The sequence below is a fragment of the Seriola aureovittata genome, chromosome 1, assembly GCF_021018895.1.
Source record: "Seriola aureovittata isolate HTS-2021-v1 ecotype China chromosome 1, ASM2101889v1, whole genome shotgun sequence".
Taxonomy (NCBI): Eukaryota; Metazoa; Chordata; class Actinopteri; order Carangiformes; family Carangidae; genus Seriola; species Seriola aureovittata.
Window position 1 is genome coordinate 9,909,691 of NC_079364.1, and position 23,967 is coordinate 9,933,657.

At 43.0% G+C, this 23,967-nt stretch overlaps 1 protein-coding gene across 4 annotated transcripts; it reads right to left on the bottom strand.

The window, feature by feature from the left end:
* Positions 1-149: 149 nt before the first annotated feature.
* Positions 150-22,471, bottom strand: fn1b (fibronectin 1b). Of its 4 annotated transcripts, XM_056382177.1 has the most exons (46): positions 22,140-22,460; positions 21,776-21,901; positions 21,308-21,445; positions 20,909-21,040; positions 20,389-20,526; positions 20,149-20,295; positions 19,839-20,027; positions 19,511-19,693; positions 18,663-18,839; positions 17,875-18,030; positions 17,606-17,734; positions 17,344-17,487; positions 15,798-15,919; positions 14,580-14,748; positions 14,316-14,492; positions 13,915-14,043; positions 13,705-13,794; positions 13,425-13,619; positions 12,216-12,494; positions 11,860-12,123; positions 11,669-11,763; positions 11,044-11,212; positions 10,748-10,834; positions 10,348-10,539; positions 9,017-9,301; positions 8,598-8,789; positions 8,387-8,476; positions 7,519-7,785; positions 7,297-7,413; positions 7,037-7,198; positions 6,781-6,936; positions 6,551-6,667; positions 5,690-5,959; positions 5,387-5,574; positions 5,215-5,302; positions 4,935-5,114; positions 4,751-4,840; positions 4,199-4,387; positions 3,846-3,935; positions 2,943-3,391; positions 2,716-2,854; positions 1,813-1,974; positions 1,593-1,718; positions 1,392-1,498; positions 1,176-1,268; positions 150-939 (listed from the first exon to the last, which is right to left on the bottom strand). In XM_056382177.1, the coding sequence occupies exons 1-46, from the start codon at positions 22,279-22,281 to the stop codon at positions 865-867; spliced, it is 7,401 nt and encodes a 2,466-aa protein (XP_056238152.1). In that variant the 5' UTR covers positions 22,282-22,460; the 3' UTR covers positions 150-864. The 4 variants fall into 4 exon arrangements, with proteins under 4 accessions (XP_056238152.1, XP_056238235.1, XP_056238321.1 ...); XM_056382260.1 differs by lacking the exon at positions 21,776-21,901; XM_056382346.1 differs by lacking the exon at positions 9,017-9,301.
* Between the last annotated feature and the right edge of the window lie 1,496 nt (positions 22,472-23,967).

Below are 23,967 nucleotides of genomic sequence, written 5' to 3' on the forward strand. Positions count from 1 at the left end.
ATTTTATTTGAGGGAAGGAGGGAAATGGGGAACAAGGGCTTCCATCTGGAGTCAAGCTGGTCAGTGCCTCAGCCACCCCATCTATTAAGCATTTCCGTCTAGCATGTGTATAAACCTCTTATTTACAAAAAACTAACATAACACAGTGGTTAGGTTTCAGGATTTCTCCAGCTTTATTAAAATAAGGGACTTTTTGTCAAAGGTAGAAACAACTTTGGCACCGACAACAAAGTACAAAAATAGAACGGTTCAAATTCTCACATCCCAGTTCACACATTCACACGTTGAGATTAAAGGGATAAATTAGTAAAAAGACATTAGACTTCAGATTGTGTCAATCACACACAGTGCGACCCCTCAGGAACAGAAGGGCTACAGAAAAGAGAAGCACATTTTCATGGACAATTTAAACATTGTTAATAACTACATTGACATTCTTTAACACAGTGCTTACTTTCTGACAGTTTCTGCTCTTTTAATTAGGAAATGTTTCTGAATTTTTAAACGGGGGGAAACAAATGCCAGTTTGACAAATAAATCTGAATGGTGACGAGCCTTAAAACATTCATTAAGGCTCAAACACGTGGGAGGAAATGCTACACAGAGTAAAATTGTATTGTCAAGAGTCTTCTTTTTCTAAAAGAGCATGAATTTAGAGACTTTAACAGTCAACAGTGAAAAGACTTTAGAGAAGGATCGGGATTGATCAGGCAGCAAGGCAGTGTAACATGTTTAAGCTAAACGTGTCAGAAAGTGATCAGGCAGTTGGTTCGGTTCAGTCACAGACAGCGTGGCAACTACAGGGTGAGACAGTGCAGCGATTGGACGGTGAGGGAGCAAAGCAGATATCAGATGACTGATCCTTTATTCCCGAGGATTTTGAGCAATTGCGTCTGCCAGCAGGTCAGGTCGGAGACACTCAATGGGGCAATGAATATTCTAGAAGAAGAGTGGGAAGATTTAGAAGAGGCAAGCTCACATGCCTCAGAAAAAACAATCCTGTCTCTTCATTATATTTGATCATACTCTTCATCGTTGGGCTTATAAATTTAATTAGACAATTTTGGGGTTTTTAAAAAGGGCTAAAACGTGTAGAAATCCAGTACCACTACATACTAAACAGGACAAATTGTAATATTAAATTAATATAATTTTATAATAATTCCACTACTCACTTTGCGTAGGGTGTTGTCTCCATATCTAACAGGCTGCAGCAGACTGGCATCAACATCAGAACCTGGTCTACGGCAGTTCTCGCACCGCCAGCCCTGATGAGACAAAACATACGCAATTATATTGTCTCTTTAAACATGTTTCCTAATGACCACAAGTCATTATAAGCATCTCACTGAACATCAGAGCCAAAATTCAGGGAGGTTGATGTGTCGTACCTGTTGTCCTCCAAAGCATGTGCAGGTACAGATAGCGCCCAGGTACTCCTTCTGCCACTGGTTGCCCACCTGGTAAGTTTTTCCATCATCGTAGCACACCGATTCATCTGCGTGGGTGTACATACACGTTAAAATTCATATGCCTTTCACCTGATTCTGAGATGGTCCCTGAACATTTCTTTGGGTAGTAAGAGCCCTTACGTGGTTCACACTTGAACTCTCCTTTGCCATTTCCCAGGCAAGTGCAGCTCATTAGGTGACCGTTTTCTCCGCGGCGGTCCCATTTCTCTCCAATGCGATAGTTGTTGCCGTTGTCATGGCACCACTCTAATGATGGACAAAATAAAAGGGAGAGAATTATAGTGAAATTACAAATATATGCTTGTGAACTCGAGGGAAAAAAAATATCCCAAAAACTTACTAGATGAATCGCATCTGAAGTGGCCACTGCCCAGGCCCAGGCACCTGCACCACAGCTTGAAGCCTGTCTCAGACATCCGCTCCCATTCAGCACCAACATCATGGTGCGTTGCGGTGAAGGCATCATAACATGAGTCGTCAGCGGAGGACACGCCCTCTGGGACTGAAATATGAGGAAACAAAAGTTTGTGTAAGCCTCTAGTAACTTGAAAATGAGTGATTAGCTGAAGTAACCGCTCGCTTTTTATTCAGGTTCTTATTTCTAGTGACATTTTTCATCAGTACCATATCTCTGAAAGGATGAACTAAAAACTGAAACATGTAGAGGAGCAGATGTGTGTTGTGTGGTTACTTCCAGTCAATGAAAATAGCCAGCACTGGTGCTCGCTGTTGTTTATATGTATATATGTTGTTGGTGGCCAGCACAAGTGGAATTATTTAGTAAATAAAAACACTATTTCTGTTGGCGATTAGAGTCTCACAGCAGCAGAGTGATGAATATGACACGACTGTCAGTGAACTAATGGAATTAGTGTTTTGACATGTACATAAAACTAAATTAATAAGATAACATAGGGGAAGTTCTGTGGTTGCATTTACCAGGGAAAATTAGGAATAAAAGCCTGTCTCTAATATAAAGAGGCCTGATTTACTACTACTGATTTACTACTCAAGCATTTTATTGTGTCTATTGAACTATAGGGTGTAGTTTGAGACACTTATAGAGTCACCAGCTGCTTCCTTTTTACCGTTCAGCAGGGAGTATAAAAAATAGTACCTAACCAATGTGACGGTTCATATCTGCCCGAGACACCCTGTTCTACACACCGGTGTCCCAAGTTAATAAGCAGGAGTTGCTTTACACTTAGCTCAGTCTAGTTTAGAAGGGTGGTGGGGTTCTCACTTGTGTTTCCAGCAGTGACGACCTGCTCCATAATCTTGTGTTTGAGCGCTCCCATCAGGGCCTCCACGATCACATTGTAGTTCGCTCCAGGGCTGAGTCCTATCAGGGTAGCAGTGGTGGCGGTGCCTGGCAGGCGGATCTGGGCAGGTAGAGAGAGATGAGGTTTATCCACATGAAATCAGAGATGTCATTCAACTGATAGATAATGTTCAGACTGAATCTCTTACCTGGAACATCTTCTCATTTATGTGTGTGAGAGGTTGGCAGGACACCAGGTAGGCGTTGCTCTGCTTGTAAGGCTTCCAGGAGATGGTGGTCTGAGTTTGGGCCTCCTGTGGCACTCCTGTCTCGTTACCAAACGTAGCGCCAATGGGCACATTCAGCTTCAAAATGGGCAATCTGCGGCCCTCTGCATCAGGGAGGGGCACAAAGACCAGGGGCTCACGAACTTGCCCATAGGGAGACTGTGGGTTGCCACTGTTCCCATTATATCTGTTGGGGCCTCCATTGTTGTTGTACTCTGTGTACTCCACATGCTGGCTCTGACCACCAGGCGTATCCTGGCCACTGGCCACTACCTGGACTGTGTTGTCCAACTCACTTTCAGGCACATCCAACCTGTCGTCAATAACTCCAGGGCGATGTGGCAGAGGCAGGGGAAGAAAGGAGTCTGGTTCTGGGCGGGAGAGAAGGGGTTAGGGAAGCAAGCAGGTTAGACACGGGGTGGGTAAAGCAGAGCTGCTGTAGCATATCTCATCCAGCAGGAGGTGACAGATATGCAACATTGCTGGGGTACCACTTCATGGCAAAGTGTATCATAAAGCCAATATTACAAACACACAAGAGGTATTTTGAATGTCATTTCTGGAGGCATTCAAAATAAAAATGGGTATTATTGTTTTAGGAGCCTAATGCCAATCGATAGCACAGTTTATCTTAAGGCCTCCGAGCTGTTACAGCCAAACAGCTGATTCAGCTGAGCAGATTAAAGCTGCCGTTTCAAACCCTCACATCTTATAAGATGTTTACCCATATCTAATTTGAATCTTCTTCTTTATCACATCATTTGAATGCATCACTTGTACCATCAAATTTGTCACAGTACAGAGCAGAAGTCTGATAATACTCACGAGTCCTGATTCTGCCCGTCAGAGGTGTGCTCCTCTGTGTGTTCTGGATGGCGATGATCTTGATGATGTACTCTGTGGCTGGTCTCAGGCCTGACGAGAGGAATAATTATCACATATCGGAATTAGTAGGTGGCACTTGACTCATGATTACGTGTAAGAGAATGATATAACCAGTGGATCCTGTGTGAAAAATGTAAAATGTAAATGAAAAATGAGATGAAATATTTTCAGTGGCATTATTGTTTATAGTGAAAATGAGTGGCTGTGGCTCAGGTGGGTAAGTCGCTTTAGATAAAGGCGTCTGCCAAATGAGTAAATGCAAGTGTAAAATGGAACCGTTAACAAGCGCATACCAGATATGGTGGCGTAGTTTTGGCCGGCATGGGGTTGTGGGATGAGGTCCCGTGGTGCTCGTCCCAACTCCTCGTAGGTGACGTAGTATCCTGTGATCTGTGTGGGAGGTGGCTGCCATGTGAAGGAGATGGAGGTGGGGGTCAAAGATGTGACCTGGAGGTTGGTGGGAGTCTGGACCGCTGGTTGAGCTAGGAAGAAAGACATCATGTTCGATCAACTGATTGCTTGTTGCATCTGAGTGTGTGTGTGTGTGCTCTGTAAGGTTATAGTTGTGATTTATGTCCACACAGTTTAGTTTACATATTTTCACAATTATGATTGGCTGCATTTATCTAAACCATTGTGTGACTTATTTTTTGCATCTCTTTATCACTTTACATTGCTCGTATTAACTCTGCACTGTTTACTGTACATTATGTACTGTATGTAATGATAACGCCAACAACTACATTTAAGTAAACATTTCTGGATATGAAAAATTAAATTTAAACTTAAATTCATGTTATGAAGCCTGAAATGTGTTCGCAATGAGATGCAGATTTGTCTCGTACCTGTTTGAGTGATGATGTTAAATGGAGCGCTTTTTGTGTTGCCGTTCAGAGTGTACAGGTTAACAGAGTACTTGGTGCCTGGATGCAGACCTTAGAAAAAAACAAAAAAAACATTGTGAAGCAAGACTGAAACACAAAAATCACACTTCCCCATCCTCCGTTTCAGAAGGAAGGTGCGGTGTACCTGTGAGAGTGAAGGTGCGTGTTTCTCCTGGCATGGTCCTGGTGATAGTGGGGTGCGACTTATCCACGGGCGTGGCATCGATGAGGAAACCAGTGATGGTTTCTACCTTGGTGCGCCAGCTCAGTATGACAGAAGTATCCGTCACATCAGTGATGCGCACACGACGAGGAGGACTCACGTCTGCATTGAGGAGGAGAGAAGACTGACATGAAACAGAGCAGTGGGCAATAATCAGTGATGACAACGGAAGTGGTTCCCATTTATGGTGCGGGTCGGATACCTTCCAGTGTGGTCATCTCTCCCTCCAGAGGTCTGCTGGTGACAGAGTTCTTCAGAGCATAGACTTGTATCTGGTATGTAGTTGCCACCTACGATACGCAGACATACAGTTGATATTTATTCACTGGCTGACTATGAATCCATGTAAATACTGAGACAAGAACTCTGTTTACCATGAGGCCAGGTACGACGACACGTGTGGTGTCTGGAGCAACATTCATCTCTTTGGAGGGGCTGTTGATGTTCTTGGGGGTGACAACCACACGGTAGCCTGTCAGACGTGCAGTGGGGGCTCGCCATGACACGGTGAAGGCAGAGGGACTAACCTCTGAGACCACCAGGTTGGTCGGAGCAGGGATTACTGAGGCAGAGAGACACAATTGCAAAGAGAAAACACAGTTAGACTTGTAGTCAGGGAACATATAAACATACATACATAAAAAGTCATGAATATGTTGTTTTCTGTGCATTTCTACCTGTGGCCTGGGTTCCCACCAAGGGCGTGCTGGGTGTGCGGCCATTGAGGGCGATGACTTTGACAGTGTACTCTGTCCCGGGGCGAAGGCCTCTCAGCACCACACTGTCCTGGTCACCTCTGGGTGCTGGGCGCAGCTCCCTCTCGCCCTCCTCCGAGCTGGAGTACATGACGCGGTATGATGTCACTGTACCTTCTGGACTGTCCCACGTGATGCGCATGGAGGTGGAGTCAATATCAGAGAAGGTCAGGTCTTTGGGACGATCCATAGCTGCAGGAAAGGAGGTAAATGAGTGGGTGGTCTTAAAGCGACACTTTCTGAGTTACCCTGATAGTGAAATAACTGAAATGAATGAATTAAAAGGTACTATATACATGAACTTAAACAGCCGTAAACAGTCATACAAAACACCTCTCCTGGATTTGTTTTGTCTAGTAAATGCAGGTATATTACTTCTGTTTGCATATCATGCCTCATTTACATACCCTACATCTCCTTTATTGGTGGGAAGTTAACCAACCCCCTCCACTTCACAGTAAAACATTTGCATTTTTCAACAAACAAAACCGAGATAGACATTTGAGAGGAGAATCTGCTGTCACAGTATAAGTGGCTTCCTCCAGGAGAAATCTATCCGGGGAAATTAAGTTTCCTCTAATCCCATATCCCAATTACAGAACGCAGGTTTTTCATTAACATGATTTGAAGAAATCACAGAGAAATAAAGTTAAGACAGAAAGATGCCTGTATCCTGGTTACTTAATATGCGCGTGTAAACACACTGGCAGAGATACTCACATCGGTTATGCCAAAACAGTTTCTAATTGAAGTGTTTCTTGGACTGAACTGAGTCAAACTAACCAGTGATAGCATTCTCCACCACAGGGGAGGAGGGTTGTCCGTCATTTCCCAGGGCGTAGACACTCACAACATACTCAACAGTGGGCATCAGACCTGTGAACGTCATCTCACGCTGATCTGTAACAAAAGGGCAGAAAAGGAGCAAATGAAAGAAGAGATTGTCCTGGGAAATGATAAATTATATCAAATAAGGATGACAGTCTGGTTCTGAACAGGGGTCACCATCTTACCAGGGGCAACCACCTCAGAGTAGGAGGGTCCCAGGCCGTTCTTGGGGACACTGGTGATTCTGTAGCCTCTGATTGGTCCCTGAGCAGGAGACCAGCGCACTGTGATAGCGTTGTCACTCACGTCAGTCACTTTCATGTCAGTGGGAGGCTCGGTATCTAACGGAGAGATGGACACATACAATATCAAGCTTTAGATTTTGTTTTTTGACCACAACAGATTTTTTTCCAGAAACAATTGTCTTTCAGTTTGCTGTACCAGTCTTGTGTCTGATGTAGACTGGGGTGTTGGAGGCAGGGCTGTCCCCTCGTCCGGTAACAGCATAGACTGTGATGGTGTAGTCAGTGCCAGGATTCAGACCAGTAATGGTGGCGGTGGTCTGAGAGCCCGGGATTGTGAACTCTTGAGGAGTCTCGCCACCTAGAAAGAGAGAGACAACAAGTAGAAAAAGAAGTGTTAAACTTTAAATTAATGGCTGAGGTTTAGAGGAAACTATGAATTAAAAGACAACTACAGACTTGTTCCTCCATAGGTGATCCTGTAGTTCTTCACTGTGACAGAGGGGGCTTCCCAGTGAATGGTGATGCTGGTGGGGGTGGATGATGTTACCTCCAGATCAGTGGGAGCATCAGAGACTGAAAAAGATTAGAAGAGACATGAAAAAAAAGTTCATTATAAGAAAAAAACAATGTAGGAGAAGAAAAAGAGAGGGGACAGTAGAAACCAGTATGGAAGCTTACTGGTGGCCTGCGTTCCAGTCAGAGGCTGACTCTCCTGATTGTTGTTGACGGCAAACACGTATACCAGGTACTCTGTCTCTGGTGTCAGTCCAGTCAAAGTGAAGTAGTTCCTGGTTGGGGGCAGCCTCTCATCCTTGGTCCGCCCGCCGCTTGTCTTCTGATAGCGGATGCGGTAGCCGGTGATCGAAGCAGTTGGAGCTAGCCAGTGAACAGTGAAGGAGTTGGTACGAATGTCAGAGAAGTCCAAGCCGGTGGGGGAGTCCAGAGCTGGAGGGAAAGGAATTGGAGAATGGGAGAAATTTTAAATTACACCTAATGATAATGGCAAAAACAAAATTGCAGGGAAACACAAATGATCAATTTCAACAATCTATGGTCTGTTGTCTTGGACTTTTACTTGTACCGGTGTCATAATCCACTGTCTCCCAAACCTTTTAAAAACATTGCACCAGTTCGTGATTTTTTTTTTCATAAAAACCTACCCATCCCCAAACACAAAAAACATGCAACCTTAGCTGAGAATTACCCTCATTTTAATAGATTAACAAAACAAATAACATTAATGGAATAAATGGTTGGCCAAAAGGTTTCGACCCATGTCCTCATTTTAAACATTTTTTTGTTCTGTTCAAAAGTGAAGCAGTCATGTCACCAGTCTTAGCTGCAGAGTAATTAAATATTTAACAGGGGTTTTAAAATAGTGATCTTTGTTACTTCTGTCTTCTGTTTTAAAAACATAACAGTTAATGTAAATATAGCCTTGGTTTTATGTTGATCCAATATGATTAAAAATGGACATGAACAAAACTTGCAGCAGCTGTCAGCCTTCCTTAAGGAACACACTTTTATAAACCATTGTCATACTCACTTGTCCTCTGAGTGCCTGTGGTTGGTTTACTTTCTCGTTCCCCGTACACACACACAACACTGATACGATACTCAGTGTTGGGCAGCAGGTCTAAATGGAAATGGAGAGATAATTATGCACTCAGAGAGGCTTGACATGGAGCACTGCAAAGAAAAACAGCTCATTTTGGCCCTTGCAGCCATTATTCTGTCAGATCTCTATGTGGTCTTACTCTGCAGCAGGAAGGTGTTGGTGGCTCCGCCAACATTAACCTCTCTAATGTCATCATCTGTGGTTACAGGGTGGTAACGGATGACAAATCGAGAGATGTCGCTTGGTGTGGCAACATGGGGGACTGTCCAGGTCACCCTAATGTGGTCAGGACCCACCCCTCCAAACTGCAAGTTGGTGGGGGCAGGAATGGCTGGAAGAACGAGGGGTTAAAAGTTATACCTAACACAGGGGAAAAAAGAGCTTAATAAAGAGGTTAAATAAATTAGAGTGCGTTTACAATGGAAGAGACATGATACATTTCTGAACTTTACTTTATGTTACACATAAATTAAAAAAGGGTTGTTATGTGCCTTTATCAGTTCTCTCACGTCAAAAACCCAAGCCCTTCCCACTGATGGAGTGAAAGAGTTAAATCACCATTGTTTGCTTGTGTTTGCTTTGTGTATGTGGTCGGCTCGCTTTCCCCCTCCTCTGTAAGAGTGAAGATACTGATGTCATAGTCCACGCCCGGCTCCAAGCCACGAATCGTGTAATAACCAGCAGCCGCGTCCACCGTGTCTTGAAAAATTGGCAAGTTCTCGCCTGACGTTACAACTGTTATCCGGTAAGCAGTAATGGTAGTATAGTTCATAGGGATCCAGCGCAGACCAATGGTGGTGTCAGTAATGTCGACAAAGTCAATGTGACTTGGTGCGGGGATGTCTGAAAGGGTTAGGCCAGTTGTAAAGCGCAAGCAAAATAAGACAGAAAAACAGACCCAAAAGCCATAATTACATTGACTATGTCAATAACATTAATTTCATTCCAACTAAAGCAGTCAGAGGTCCAGAGTGTACCAGTAGCCATGCTAGATAGAGATAATTACAAATGACTTCAGTCCATAAACATTCATTCACATTATAAATATAATATAATTAAAGCAGTGATTAATACTACTGGTCTGAGCATGCAAAAAAAAAACTAATTAATTCACCATCCCAATTAATAAATATGATCTCCATGCATGGCAGGTTAGCCAATGATCATATTATTAGTAGGTTATGATAATTAAAGCTGCATTAAACAGTGTTCTGAGTGAACTTTTTTGCCTCTTTTAGCTCATTGTTTTTGGTTTTATGGCACATCATTTCCTGTTTGGTTCAGTCTTACTGTGCTCATTTACTTCAGGCAGCTGTTTTCAGCAAACTAGTTGTAATAAACCTACCATACCGCGAAGATGACGGACCTTCCTGTCAGATATTTTATAAAAGTTGGTGGAGACTAAAATAGAGCTAAATATGAATGTGAATATTGGATGTCATTCATCAGGTGGCAATCCAATGAGGTGATAATTTTAACCATTAGCCATAACAGCTTCAAAAAAGGTGATAATGTCAGAGGTGTGTGGTTGTCAACTTGTTTTAAGGTTAGTGGCAAAAAGTCCATTAATGCAGCTTTAAGAAACAGTTGTTTTTGAGGCATTCCAACTTTTTTTTTTTTTTTTTTTTAAAGCTATGCCAATTTTAAAAAGAATATATTTGTACGCAAGTTCCAGCATGAAGACGAATACAGTGTAACCGTAGGGCTAATAAAAATATTACCGTAATGTGGTGAAATATTGGAGTTTGCTCTAGTTTAACCTGGACCCATCCTTTAATGGCAAATTCATCTCTCTCCTACACACACGCAGACATCGGTCTTTTTGTGAGGACGCAGTTGTGTGTCTGATGCCTATTAATGAGTGTGAATGCCTTCCTGGTGGCTCCTACCTGGTGTGATAATAGTGGACACAGGCACACTTTCCAAATTGCCCTTAGTGGTAAAGACACTGACGTTGTACTCCACCCCCAGATTCAAATTCTCTAGGACGACTGAGGTTTGATCAGGTCGGACTAACTCCTCCAGGGAGTTTCCTCGCTGGCCATTGGTCGGCGTGCTTGTCACCCTGTAGCCTGTGAGGCCTGCAAAGGGAAGGGGGGGGACATGACAAATATGGGGGAGATAGAACAGAATGTCAAGAGCTTTTTTCAATTTATGAGTCACTGTGAGAAATGAAAAAGAAATACCGGGAAGAGACGTTTGTCCTTCCGAAAAAAAAAAGAAGGCCAAGGTCTAGACTTGGCGTGATCCAGTGGCTGGCAGTGCGTGGGGAGCACAGTCAATATTTACCTGGTGCTTTGGAGGCTACCCAGTGGACAGTGAGATCTCCTGTGTTGGGGTTGGATTCCACTCTGAGGTCAGTGGGAGGAGACACGGCTGCAAGGACAGAAAAGCAGCATTCAATACAGCAGTAACTTCTTACACAAACGTATCCCATATGGTTTGAACAGTGCTATGTGGGGCCACAGCCCAGTTAGCACAAAATCAGATGGTGATAAGTTATACAGCTTCTTTTTTTGTGGTTTTTGTGTGGCAGTCATCATTATGGCTGTCTTTTTCTCAGTTAAAGTGAAATAGATACGCACAAGTGACAACGTTGCGGGTGATGGGGTTTCCACGGTTGCGTCCATTGAAGATGGGCTGAATGCTGTAGGTGTACTGATTTCCAGAGATCAGGTCTGGAATTTGAATACGTCCAGAATCAGAGGTGTCTTCTCTGGGAGACTCGCCTTCCTGGCTGGGGAGCACAGACAGCTGGGGAGAAAGAAACAAACATGCAAAGATCAGAAACCTAGAAAAATACACTTAACCGAGCAACAAGCTGTAAACACAACATTGACATATTGTCACCTTATAAAGTTGATATGGAGAACATGTTAGCAAAGTGTTGACTGTTTATATATCTAGCAGATACAGAGCAATATTTGGATCAATTTAGATCCATGTGTCCAACATTCACTCTCCTTTCAGCTCTGTTTTGGTCTCCACCGACAGAGTGAAATGTCAGAATAATGAGACTGAATATGCTAAAAAGCTACAGCACTGACAGGAAATGCAGAGTCGTGTGATAATTTTAGAGATTTTGCGACTTTAGTGATAGTATTAAAATATTTATTAGAGCAGCTTTTCTGCTATTATGAACAGTTGTTTCTCAAGATGATAAACTGATATATATTTTTTTTTATGCTGTGAGCTAATGCAGGTTTCCACCTTGTAGCTGAACCTGCGGACAGGTATCCAGGTGACGATGATAGAGGTATCAGTGACCTCGGTGCTGAAAGTTGGAGCATTTCCCATCTGCGGAGCTGGGAGAGGAACAGAATGCGGAAAAAATAATATTTAATTCAATGCCAAAAATGAATTCTACTCTGTGCTGATGTCCCGTTTCTCTTAATACTGACCGGTGGTAAAATGTGTGGTGACGCCCTCACTGAGCTCATTGTCTCGCTCAGAGTGCAGGGTGGCAGTGTACTGGGTGTCTGGTCGTAGATTCCTCAGAGCATACTGGGTGACCCTGCCTGGGATCCTCTTCTCGACAGGGTTAGAGCCCTCGATGCTCAGGAGGAGACGGTAACCACTGACGATGGCGCGGGGAGCCTCCCAGATGACCAAAGCACTGTCAGGGCCAACGTCGGTGAAATGCACATTGGTGGGCGAATCAGGTTCTGGAGGGGTGAGAAAATATAAAACGTGAGGCAGAAGTTGGTGTAATCTTCCTCCGTCTAATTTGGGCGCCTTTGTCCATGGTGATACTTACTGGTGAACTTTTCTCCCACTAGTGGCTCGCTCTCCACTCCACCACTGATGGCGTAGATGTAGAAACGGTAGAGTGTGCCCGGCTGCAAGTGGGTGATATCAGCATATGCGTTGGGTGAGATGGGCAGCTGAAGGGGTCTCGTGTCAGTGCCATCAGGGCCAACAGGGGAGAAGATCACCCTGTAACCAGACACCTCGCTGGGAGGACCGGTCCAGGTGATGGTGATCTTCACATCAGAAACCTCGTAGAACTGCAGGTCTGTAGGGGCTCGGACCTCCTCTGTGGACAGGAAGTGGTAGATTGATTGACAGGGGATATAGTCAGATACGTCAACACTATGGAGTGATGTTTTTATGAATGGGTCCCCATTTTTTATTTGGAGAAACGACATGCATTTCACATGTTTGTTAACTCTCAAGGATAAACACATTATGTTCTGTGGAAAAACACTGAATGTAAACCAAACTTTGTTGCAATAAAATCCCACAGGGCACCTATAAATTAGCTGTGTAAGTGCTGCACAAGGCTAACAACAGGCTGTGGTTATTATGGCAACTTGGCAAACTAAAAAAAATAGCCCAATAAAAGACTTTAACATATTTCAACAATAACAGATTAGATAAAGCAGATAATATAAGAGAATGTCAAACCAGATGTGTAAAAAAAAAAAAAAAAGAAGCAATTTCGTACAGCATCTGGTTTTGTTTTGCATGTATAATAAAACAGTACATTTTACCGTGCAAGGCACAAGGAGGATCAAGGCAGAAATGGAAATCCCACTTAAGATATAATGAGGAGTTATGAATTGTGTGTGCCTCTGCATGGGTGTGGGCTGTACATGCATGGTTACTTTCATAAGTATTTTAACTATGTCTGAACAGATGAAGGTTTATGAGCCCACCATGAATTCAAGAGGTCATTCAGAGGCCATGACGGACTAAGAAAGAAAAAATATTATGACAGTATAGCTATAGCTGTAGAAGCATATTTTGACCATGCAATGTTTTTGACACGTTCAGTCTTCCCCAAACACTGACAACCCTTCCTAGAACTCCCCTATAAGGAATCTTCAGCTGTGAAATTTAATCTGCTCAGCTTTCACTTTAATAAAACACAAAAACCTGCAATGGACTTAAGTCATGAAGTATTAAAGTCATGAAGTTTTTTTTTAATAACTGAAAGATATGGTGTCTGTTTAAAAGTGTGTACCAGGCGGAGGGGATCCAGCGGTGTTGACCTGTACAAAAACAGGCTCACTCTCCTGATCCTCCTCGACAGCGTAGATGCTGATGTTGTAGAGCAGACCAGGGCGAAGGTCAACCAGGGTCACTGAGGTCTCTGAGTCTGGCAGGTTCAGCTCAGTGCTGCTGCCTTCCACTGACGGCGTGTACAACACACGGTAACCTGGCAGGCGCAAAACATACAGTTACACACAGCCAGAATAAAACAGATAGACACACACACACATACAGAGTGAGTCGCGTCTTACCAGTAATAGGAGCTTGAGGTTTGGACCAGCTGATTCGAATGGAGCTCTCTCCCACCTCATCGACGGTGTGCTGAGTGGGTGTGTCAGGAGCTAGAAAAAAAGGAAAATAATGGAAATCCTTCATGGCATATTTTGTGCAAAGAATTACAGAATTAGCATGATGCTGAGCTCAGTGTGATGAGAAAGTTGAGGAGAGAGCTTCTCCTATACCTGTAGTCTGTGAGGTAGTCAGGATCAGGTTTGGTTCTCCCTGATCTGGTAGCTCGTAGACATTGACGTTGTATCTGCGTCCTGGCAGGAGATCACTGACGGTGACAGAGGTGGCTGTGCGGGGAACATCTGGAGAAGCAGACAAAAAGTTGGTTAATACACATGCAAGTAGGCTATATCCGTTCTATGTAGAGTATGATTTTGATGTGTCGTCTCTACCAGAGTAAGCTATGTTTTAATATTGTATATATATTGTGTTCATCACATTTAACCTGAGACACATCATTCAGAACCTCAACGGAGAGACTATCCAATTAATCAACCGATTCAATTATTTTATTTTTTATATCAATTATATTATTTGCTTTATGGATGTTTCAGTGATGGTCAAAGGCTCATACCCAGGACTTTGCGCTTGGCCCCATCCTCACTGAGCTCATACTCCACCCTGAACCCAGAGATGGTAGAAGAAGCCGATGTCCAGGACACAACGAAGCTGTTTGAGGTGATTTCTGTCACCGACTCAGAAGTGTCCAACACTGGAGCAGGCTGGGCTGTCTCTCCCTCTGATGTCTCCACTTTAAAAACAAAGGGATATAGTGACCATGTGAATATTTCTTTAGATTTGTGGCACTGGGAGAATGTAACTGCTCGACTCTACTTACAAGAACCGTGGGTAGTGGTGAAATCGAAGCGTGTGACCTCGCGGCGTCCGTAGCGCAGGATGCTGATAAGCTGACCCTCATACATGACACCTGGACGCAGCCCGCTGATGGTGTAGGAGTTGAGGTGGCCGGGAACGGTGGCCTCCCTCCAGGGTGCTCGTGAATTTTTCTACCAGAAGGGTAAAAAGACAAAAATGAATGGGTTTTAAGTGACGTTTTGATCACATAAAGCACAAACTGAAGAGCGGATAATCTTCATTTGCTGATGAAGTTCATGTGCTACGATCAAAAGCTGTGTTTTTTTTCTCAACTGCTGTTTAATAGCTCAAGAGCGAACTTCAGCTTTTAAGTGAACATGGCAAGGAGTACTTTTAGGTGCTCTGAAAAAAACAATTTGAACATCTACAATTACATTATAAGCAGGCAAATTCAATCTGTTGATGAAGACCATGTTACATGATTGAAAGCTCCAGAGCAGCTACTAATGAACCCTGTGGTGAGATTGTTTTCTGAACTAGATAATCTGATTTCTAAACTCTTTATGGCAAACATAAATCTTTAAAGTAATTAAATTTTTTGACAGCACCAATGAGATAAAGTTAAATACTGTGTGAAACTTTGAGGATTTAATGAAATCATTAATTAATTCATAAAATGAAGACTTGACATGGTAGCCTGTATATTCTGGACTGGACACTGGCTCATACTTATTTACTGCCAAATCCTGCTTTAGAAGTATTTAGACTGGGGTTTGCATGCTGTCGGAAAACCCCAGACTTTCTCAGCAGGAGGGCCAGATGAGGACTTTGTGTGACTTTGTCGTCCAAAATACACAAACCCCTTCAGAGGAAATCTGTTTGACTTCAGTTAAGATTCGTTAACATTTCAACCAGCTTGTCAGACTTTGAAGTCTTCAGAGGAAAAAGATGTATGAGAAAAAAAAAAATCTCTGGGTGGGGGATATTTTTCTTGGAATATCTAAAAACTGCAGACTGTAGAAGTGAGTTTGCGTATCCTCTAATCATCTTGTTTGTCCATGCTCCAACTTCAGTCAACATTACCCAAAAGGCTTGACTTCATTCAGACTATTTGCCCACCTCTACTAATGCTACCAGTCAGCAAACACCCGTTTTAGAAAAAAAAATAGAAAAAAAAGAGCTCACTTTCATTTACTCAAGCACTTTCTAACCCAAATTAAGAACCAAAAGAATGACTTACAATTCTCCATTTGAGGATGTACTGGGTAATGTGAACAGACGAAGGGGCGTTCCACTGAATGGGGTGAGAGTCTGGCTGTTTTCCTGCCTCTGTGATGATCACCTGGACAGGCCTGTGGCCGTCTGAGGAGTTAGAGCGTCAGGCGGAAGAAAAGATTTTGGCGAAGACATCAGGGGAGAGTAGGAGAGACATGAACAAAGCCGCTATTAGCAATGAGAAAAAGACTCACACGTTGTCAAAGAAATATAATACATCAGTGTTACCTGGAGAGAGTGTGGGTGAAAGTTGGCTTCTTATTTTGGGATAGAACCAAACCACCAGACAGTGTTAAACCAACCTATACACCCACTGACATCTTACAGTCTCACATAACACCGGAGTACTATATTCATCACAATTTATCTGGCCTTTGTACCCTCAAGAACACACACACGAAGCTTCACACACTCTTCTCCACACACACACACACACACACACACACACACACACTTTCCTCCTCCACTGATCACAGTGAGAGAAATGTTGCAACTGTAAAAAGATTTTTTGGTCAATGTTTGATTCAGGACAGAGTGTGCTGCAGAACAAAGTATCACATTAAGCAACGTTTACCTAACCAGAGGGAGGTATTGGAGACAGGAAGTGTGTTTAAGGCTACTGACCCCCCCCCCCTTTTGCCCCTCATTATGACCAGCATCCCTTTCCCCTCAGCAGGTCAACACAACAACACTCAACACCAGGCGGGGGGAGGAAAAAACCTCTCTGACTACAAAGACCAAGGGGAAGGCAGGGGTGATGTGATTGGCCGGCACTTTGCTCATTTGCTCATTTGCTAGACTTCAAAGTCAAGAAAAACCCCAGACCCCCCCGCTTCCCTCCACAAACCTGAAGTGAACTTTTCATTTCAGTGACGTGTGATGGGAGGTTCGGGGTGGGTGAGAGGAAGGAGGTCAACAATGTCAGAGAGTTGAATGAGTACAGTAAAAGACTGCAATTCACAATTGCCACATTATCTTGTTGTCTGCAGGGATTCAGGATTGACTGAGCCTCAGACCAGCCAAATATTTGATTTTCACAACTGGATCCTCCACAACCTAGAAAATGATGCTGAGATTTTCAGCTGGTTTTCAAATTAAAATATGAATATTTGCTTATATATGTTTACATTGTAGTAGATTTGCACCATGAAAATTCATTGTCAATTTAGTTTCTCGCAGTTTGTGTTTGCAGTATAACATGCATATACAGACTGCTATCACAGGATTAATTCAATTACTTCCACATCGCTTATGAGGAAGATCTGAAGTTATAAGTAGAGTATTTTCTCTGATTTCTAAATGGATTTATGAATACAAGAAATTGCATAGGGCACAAATTAAAGTCTTCTGTTTACTTCCTTTATCACTTTTGTTGTTCTGTGATGCATACAAACACTTAGACCACCAGTGGCCCATGTGACTTTATACGGCCCACATTAAAACAGAACTGTAAACCCACTGAAGCAGATTGCAACTTTGAAATGATTATGTTGAGAAGATTGTTTTCCTACCTTGGTAGGTCTGCTGAGGTTCACATCTAAGCTCTCCAATCCCGTTGCCATAGCAATAACAGCGGTAGTGGATGTTATGGATGACTTTGTCCCATGTGTCTCCAATCTGATGGAAGGCCCTGGTTTGTGGCTCCTGACACTGATCTGTAATAGAAAACACAAGACAAGTCAACAGACAGAAAAATGTGGGCTTGTAATTCTCAGTGGCAAAGCGCTGAGTATTTAATTCCCCAACAGCTGAACTATTGAGCCATGAACGCACCGAGAGCGTCACACTTCCAGCGTCCACGTCCCTGTCCATAGCAGGTGCAGTTCATCATGTAGCCCTCGTCGTGGCGCTTGGAGAATTCCTGGTTTACTTCATAGGTCAAGCTATCAACAATACACTGGTCTGCACATGTAGAAGCATGAGACAAACAAAAACACACCTCTTATGCTCCAATGTCAGGCTGCATGAGTTCTGTGACTGTTTCAACTTCTACAAGACTTTAACAGTTTTGTTTCAAATCCAAACACAGTTAGTTCTCTGACCTCGCAGCTGTGAGTGAGCAATACAGCTCCACTCCCCACGGCCGTTCCCCAGGCATGTGCACTCCATCATGTGACCCATGACATCATGGCGTTTGTCCCACTTGTCGCCTACACGGTGCATCGCTCCATCGTTGGTGGTACATATCTCCTCATGGGCTACATGAAGAAAGACAGGAAAAAAGAAATGAAAACAAAGAAGTCTCTGCTCTGTGTGCTTGCAGTGCTTGTTTCTGACGCATCTGTCTGAGCATTCACATGCAGCTGTGTGCGTTCGCACGGGGAATTCTCTGTGGTCCGGTTAAACATTCTGTATTGTAATGGTGTTATGCAACAACCTTGATTGAGCTATTACTCTCCCATGACCATAAACCCCCTCTTCTCTAAAAGCTATTTAATCTGCAAGTGATCCATGCAAACAACAGTCATTATCATCCATGGGAACAAGATAAAGACAAAAGCATTTAATTTAATGCTTTCAACAGAAAGATATACATACCATGTTTGTGTAGCAATTGAACATTTCTAACTTTGACCACATGTCCCAGCTTGGGCTGAATGGGCTGAAAGCACTTTCTCCAAGAGTGTCCCATTTTTAGGGTTATGCCATTATAATAACTTGGCAGATGCTTTCATTGCACTTCAGGAGGTTGTTCTGTGGTTATAGCTATATTCACTAATGTAATTATTTTAAATTTCATATCATGTATACAAATATTTGGAATTGTTTCAAAGCCACTCTAGAAAAAAAATACTTGATATATCATAAAAAGCAGTGCGCACACACTCACCAGCCATGGGGCAGAATCCAAAGCGTTGCTCTGCGTCGTAGTTGTGGGTGGTACCGCACCACCTCATGGCGTCACGGCGTCCGTCAGAGGTGCAGTCGGTGTAGTTGCGGCCACCGAAGAGGAAGGGGAAGTGGCACAGGGCGCCATTGGCGTTTCCGCCTCGTGTTGCTACAATGGCTGGAATTAGTAAGGAGACACAACAGTTATTGTTCATCTGTGGTTACTGTGAAAGCTTAAAATATGAGCATTTTCATACCAAAAACAACAAGTATCCATGAATCCCAAAGAAGGAACATAAAGACTTAGTGATGTAATGTATTACTTTAAGTCGCCCTACTTTAAGTTGCCCTATTTAGCCTTTATTAGCAGTATATACATGTTTAATAATTGGTTTATAATACACTATAATGTAGTAGAGTGTACATTAATGTAATGTACTGACAATTATCATTTATCATGTAATATTACAACTGCATTTTACTGTTATCATTCATTATACACCAGCCTCCACTTCATTGACAAATACATTAATAAACAAAATAAATATATGCTTACAACTACAGTGTTTTATAGTGTGTGTTATAGTGTGTTACAAACCATGTATTAAATGTTTATATTGGGATTATAATTGCTGGACTCAAAGTAAAGTGTAAAATAAATAAACATCAAAACACAAGAAATTGATGAAGAACTAAATCTACATTTCAGGTTTCACAGACTAAGTAAGAAAGTGGGAGGTAATCATTATTATATTGGTGGTGGATGAAAACAGCCATTACTTCATAAAAAGGCCAACATCAGCACAGTACCAAAGCAATATAATTGTAAAGCCCATGTTTCCATCTCACCATTCCTCTCAGTACAGAAAGAGTACTGCTGGTCTTTCTCATAGTCTGAGGTTGTAGAGCACCAGAGCTGCCCGTCTGTGCGTCCATCTGAGGTGCAGGAGTAGTAGGTCTTCCCCATGAAGACGAAGGGGAACGCACACTGCTGGCCGTTAGAGTTACCACCGTACACCTGGTTCCTGGCCTCTACACAGAAAAGGGAGGGGAGAGTGCGGAAAGTGGTTTGATTTTTTTTGCTTGAAAGAAAAGCTAAAGTTTCATTTTGAGCAAAAAAACTTTTTTTTTTCTTTCACTGAGACCCCTGTTTTTCTTCCCTCCCTCCTGTGCTCACCCCATTCCTGACAGCTGACACCATTGCCCAGACAGGTACAGAGCATCTGCTTGCTGCCCTGGCTTCTGATCCAGCGCTGTCCGTCATAGTAGATGGCTCCAGAGTCTGTGCGGCAGGTTCCCTCGGCGGGGGTCTCAACCTGTTTCTGGACCACGGAATGGGTGGGGGTCACCACGACAGTACCTGTGGCTGTTAATCACCAAGCAGATTGAGAGAAAGATGGATGTCAGGGCTGTCGCCGCTGAGAGGCTCAGAGTAAAGCTTTTGTCATTCAGTGAACACTTATAGAAAAACTGATTTTAAGTCTCACCTCTGCCTGCATTGTGTCTTTCACACTTCCACTCTCCACGGCCGTTTCCTAAGCACAGACACTGCAGGGCGTGTCCACTTGTGTCAGTCTTTGTCCATGTGTCTCCGATGCGGTAGGACCTCCTGGTGTCCTGGTCGTTGCAACGATCTGGTGGCAGAACAACAGTGGTCAACAGCCGCCACTTAAGTATGTAAAAAGTGTGTGTTCATGTGTGTGTGTGTGTATTTATATTCTGCTTACTCCTTGAGGTGCATGTGATGCGTCCATTTCCCTCTCCCAGACAGGTACAGTCCAGCATCATCCAGCCTTGGTACGGTTTCTCCCAGGTCTCTCCCACAACATAGGATGATGCTGCATTGTTGTCGTAGCAACGCTCAGCTGCACATAAAACAGCAGGGTCATGATTCAATGCATCTGTAGTTCTGACTTGAAATCACAGCATCTAAATCAATGTGGACATTTACACAAAAAATAAACCATGTGGAAATCAATAGCTGTGGCGTAAGATGGGCAAAGAGGAGAGGGGTGCTCTGTCACACAACCTGTTTGCCTTGACTGTTTTCAAATATTTAGAATAGCATCAAACACTGTCATGCTTCTGAGAAATTACCCCGCTCCAAGTATGTGCATGTGTGTAGGTGGAACCTGAAAACACAAACTTGCACGCTAAAGTTGCCATATTTCACAATTTTTCTGCCTTCTGGAGTTCATGTGGGAAGTGTTGACGACAGGTTTCAATACAGGAGGTGAAGGTACTCACCCACGGGTTTGCAGGTCCACTCCCCTTTGCCATTTCCAAGACACACACACTCCAGCATGTAGTCAGCGGTATCATGAGGCCTCTGCCAAGTGTCCCCAATTTTATAAGACCTCCCGCCTTCATGGCAACGATCTGCAGTTGACACAGATTTGAAGTTTAGCTCACTTTCTTTGGTTTACAAAAAATGCCCTTAATATATATACGCACTGTAATACATGTCCGTCACTCAAGCCTTATTTTCAATCTTTATCATTTAAGTAAAATGCAATTTAACTGTTTTTTTTTTAACTGTTTTCTTCCCCAATGCATGAACCAAGCAGGGAATTTACTTCTAGGCAGAGGCATAAACAACTATGATTTTTCAATATTTTACTTAAATCCAATTTAATTTGAACTCACTTGCGATGGTACAGCTGATCTTGGCCCGACCAGAACCAATACAGGTACAGTCCCACATCATCCCATCCTTGGGTCTCTCGTAGGTTTCACCGACCTGGTATGTCCGTTCATTGTGCTTGTCATAACAGGACTCCACCACTGAGAGAAAAACAGAGGAAACACCTAAAGGTTAAGAGGCTGTTATTGTACAACCTGTACTGGGTATTTCTCTGAACAATTGTGGCTATCTCAAGATGTTGCCAGATGTTTTTTGATGTTGTTTCAATCATGGTGTGATGATATTTTTTTACTTCACTTGTTGACAGTGGCACAATAGCTCTGAAACAAGAGGTACTGCACTGGGGAGAGGCAACTCTCCCAAACCAAAGTCAGTTCTCACTTGTGTCCAGATGTGAAAAAGTGAGCCGGGGAGAAATAATGGCCTGTTAAGACATTTCTGTGTGAAACCGGTGGGTCTCTCTCACTGACCTTCAGGCTTAGTTTTACATTTGATGCCTGCTCCTCCATTGCAGGTGCACAGCAGTGTACTGCCAAGGTAGGGTTTCTCCCACTGCTCGTTCTGTCTGTATGAGCGACCGTTTTCCTCACAGCCGACTAAATATCATATAATATGAATATTGTCACAAAAAGATTGTTAAACATTTGGGCCATAAAATGACTATTAAAGTTTTGGCTCATCTCAAAAGAAATATTAGAAATGCAAAAGTAAAACTTGTTATTGACATCTCTAGGTACAATAGGAACTAAAACTTTCTTTCCAATGCAGAAATAAAATCATCTTTGACTTTTAACACACTAAGGAGACTGAAGAATATTTTGTCCTTGTACCAACCTGGAGTAAGGGCCGCTGAGTCTTGGAGCTCAGGATACACCTGATATTGGCCAGTTTGTCTTTTGCTCTTGTTTGGCAAGCCGTGGACTGCGCTGCTTACGCACAGCGCAACCAGCAGCCCTGTCAGTGGGCTACCAGTCATTTTGTGGAAAAATAAGGATTTCAAGCTAAAGTAGAAAAAAGACTGAAGTAAAGTTTAACAGGAGAAGCCAGCGCAGGAGTTCAGTTTTACTTAGAGAGATTGGATTAGTTTCTGTCCCTTGTTCTTCGCTCCCAGTTGCTGTTCTTCCAGGCGGGTCGGTTCTGCCGCCTTGCAGCTGGTGCGCCAGACTGAGGAGAGGGGAGCGCACTCGTTTTATACCCGGACACACCGCCGCAGCCCCCAAGAGGGGAGGGCTTTAACCGGAGCTGGGATGACCCGCCCGAGTGTGAGCAATACTGACACTGGACACTTCACTTTCAAGGAACGAAAAAAAGCCACAGGACAAAAAAAAAGAAACACATCAAGTTATGGAGATGAATGAGCCTCTGAAATCTGTTCAAATCACAGATTAAAGGGTAAAAGAGCATCGGGTGGGATAGCATCACTGTGAAAGGATGAGGATGCCACACAGAGGGTCAGGGGCCTGCAAGAAATCAAAAGACATCTCAGAGCATGCCACTGCTAAAGTAGATGTCAATGCAAAAATATAAGAACAAGAGAGATTTCCAAAAACTCATACGAAGGATCAGACCTAAATGAGTTATGAGTTCCCAAAGAGTTTGTTTGTTTGTTTGTTGTTTGGTTTCGCTTCTAGTTAATAAACTTCGCTAACAAACATTCACAGCACTAACAGGAACGGCCCCTCAGCAGGGCGCATACCTCCGCCAGGGCCAGAAATGTCCAATCTGGCCAATCTGGCAATGTTAGGGAAAGTGATAAAAAAAGAAAAAAAAAAAGATTCCTGGATGCGGCCCCTTAACAGAATCCACACGAAAGTTTAATGGGTTCTTCCCTGGCCCATGCTCCATCCCTCCACCACGTTTGGTGCAAATCGGTTTAGTACCTTTTGCGTAATCCCGCTGACAAACAAACAAACAAACAAACAAATCAACAAACAGACACGGGTGAATCGTGAAATCATTGGGGGAGGCAATTCTTTTTTTTTTTTTTACTCTAAGCTGTTTCATGTAAACAATATATATGCACTTATAATTAAACTGAAGATCAGCACAATTACTCCTCTGCAAAACGCCTCTATTAGCACAGAGCATGACACTGTGCGACACAGGTTCAACTGCTGGTCCAAGTCAGGACAAAGAACATTGACAACAACAAAAATGAAATCATGGACAGGTGGGTATGGACATCATACCCACACAATGTCTGCAGACTAAAGAAGTGGAAATCAAATACCATATCAATGGCATGGACTCATCAGAGCGATTCTAGACGGACAAGCATTACTGAAGTATAGTTTGAAATGGCTTTTGTGACTCTGTATTTTCAAATTTACAGACTTTAAAAACACAAAGGCTCTGGCTAATATGCAAAATTACCTATGTTTAAATAAGGGAAGAGAGAGGTTTTTTTCTTGCAATAACTATGTATTTTTCTATTTCATTGCGATTGTATATAGTCCATGTTATTTAAATTGTTGATTAATAAATACAAATTTATTTTCACCTGTGTCACATGGTTTTCTTTGTCCTTTAGTGGAACCTAGTGAGCATTTTTCTGTTGACATTTAAAAACCAACGATGGTGAAGAGATGTTCAAAATGGGTTCAAAGGGGAAAGTTCTTTCACAGACTATTTGAAGACTTTGATTCAAAATTTACACTAATGA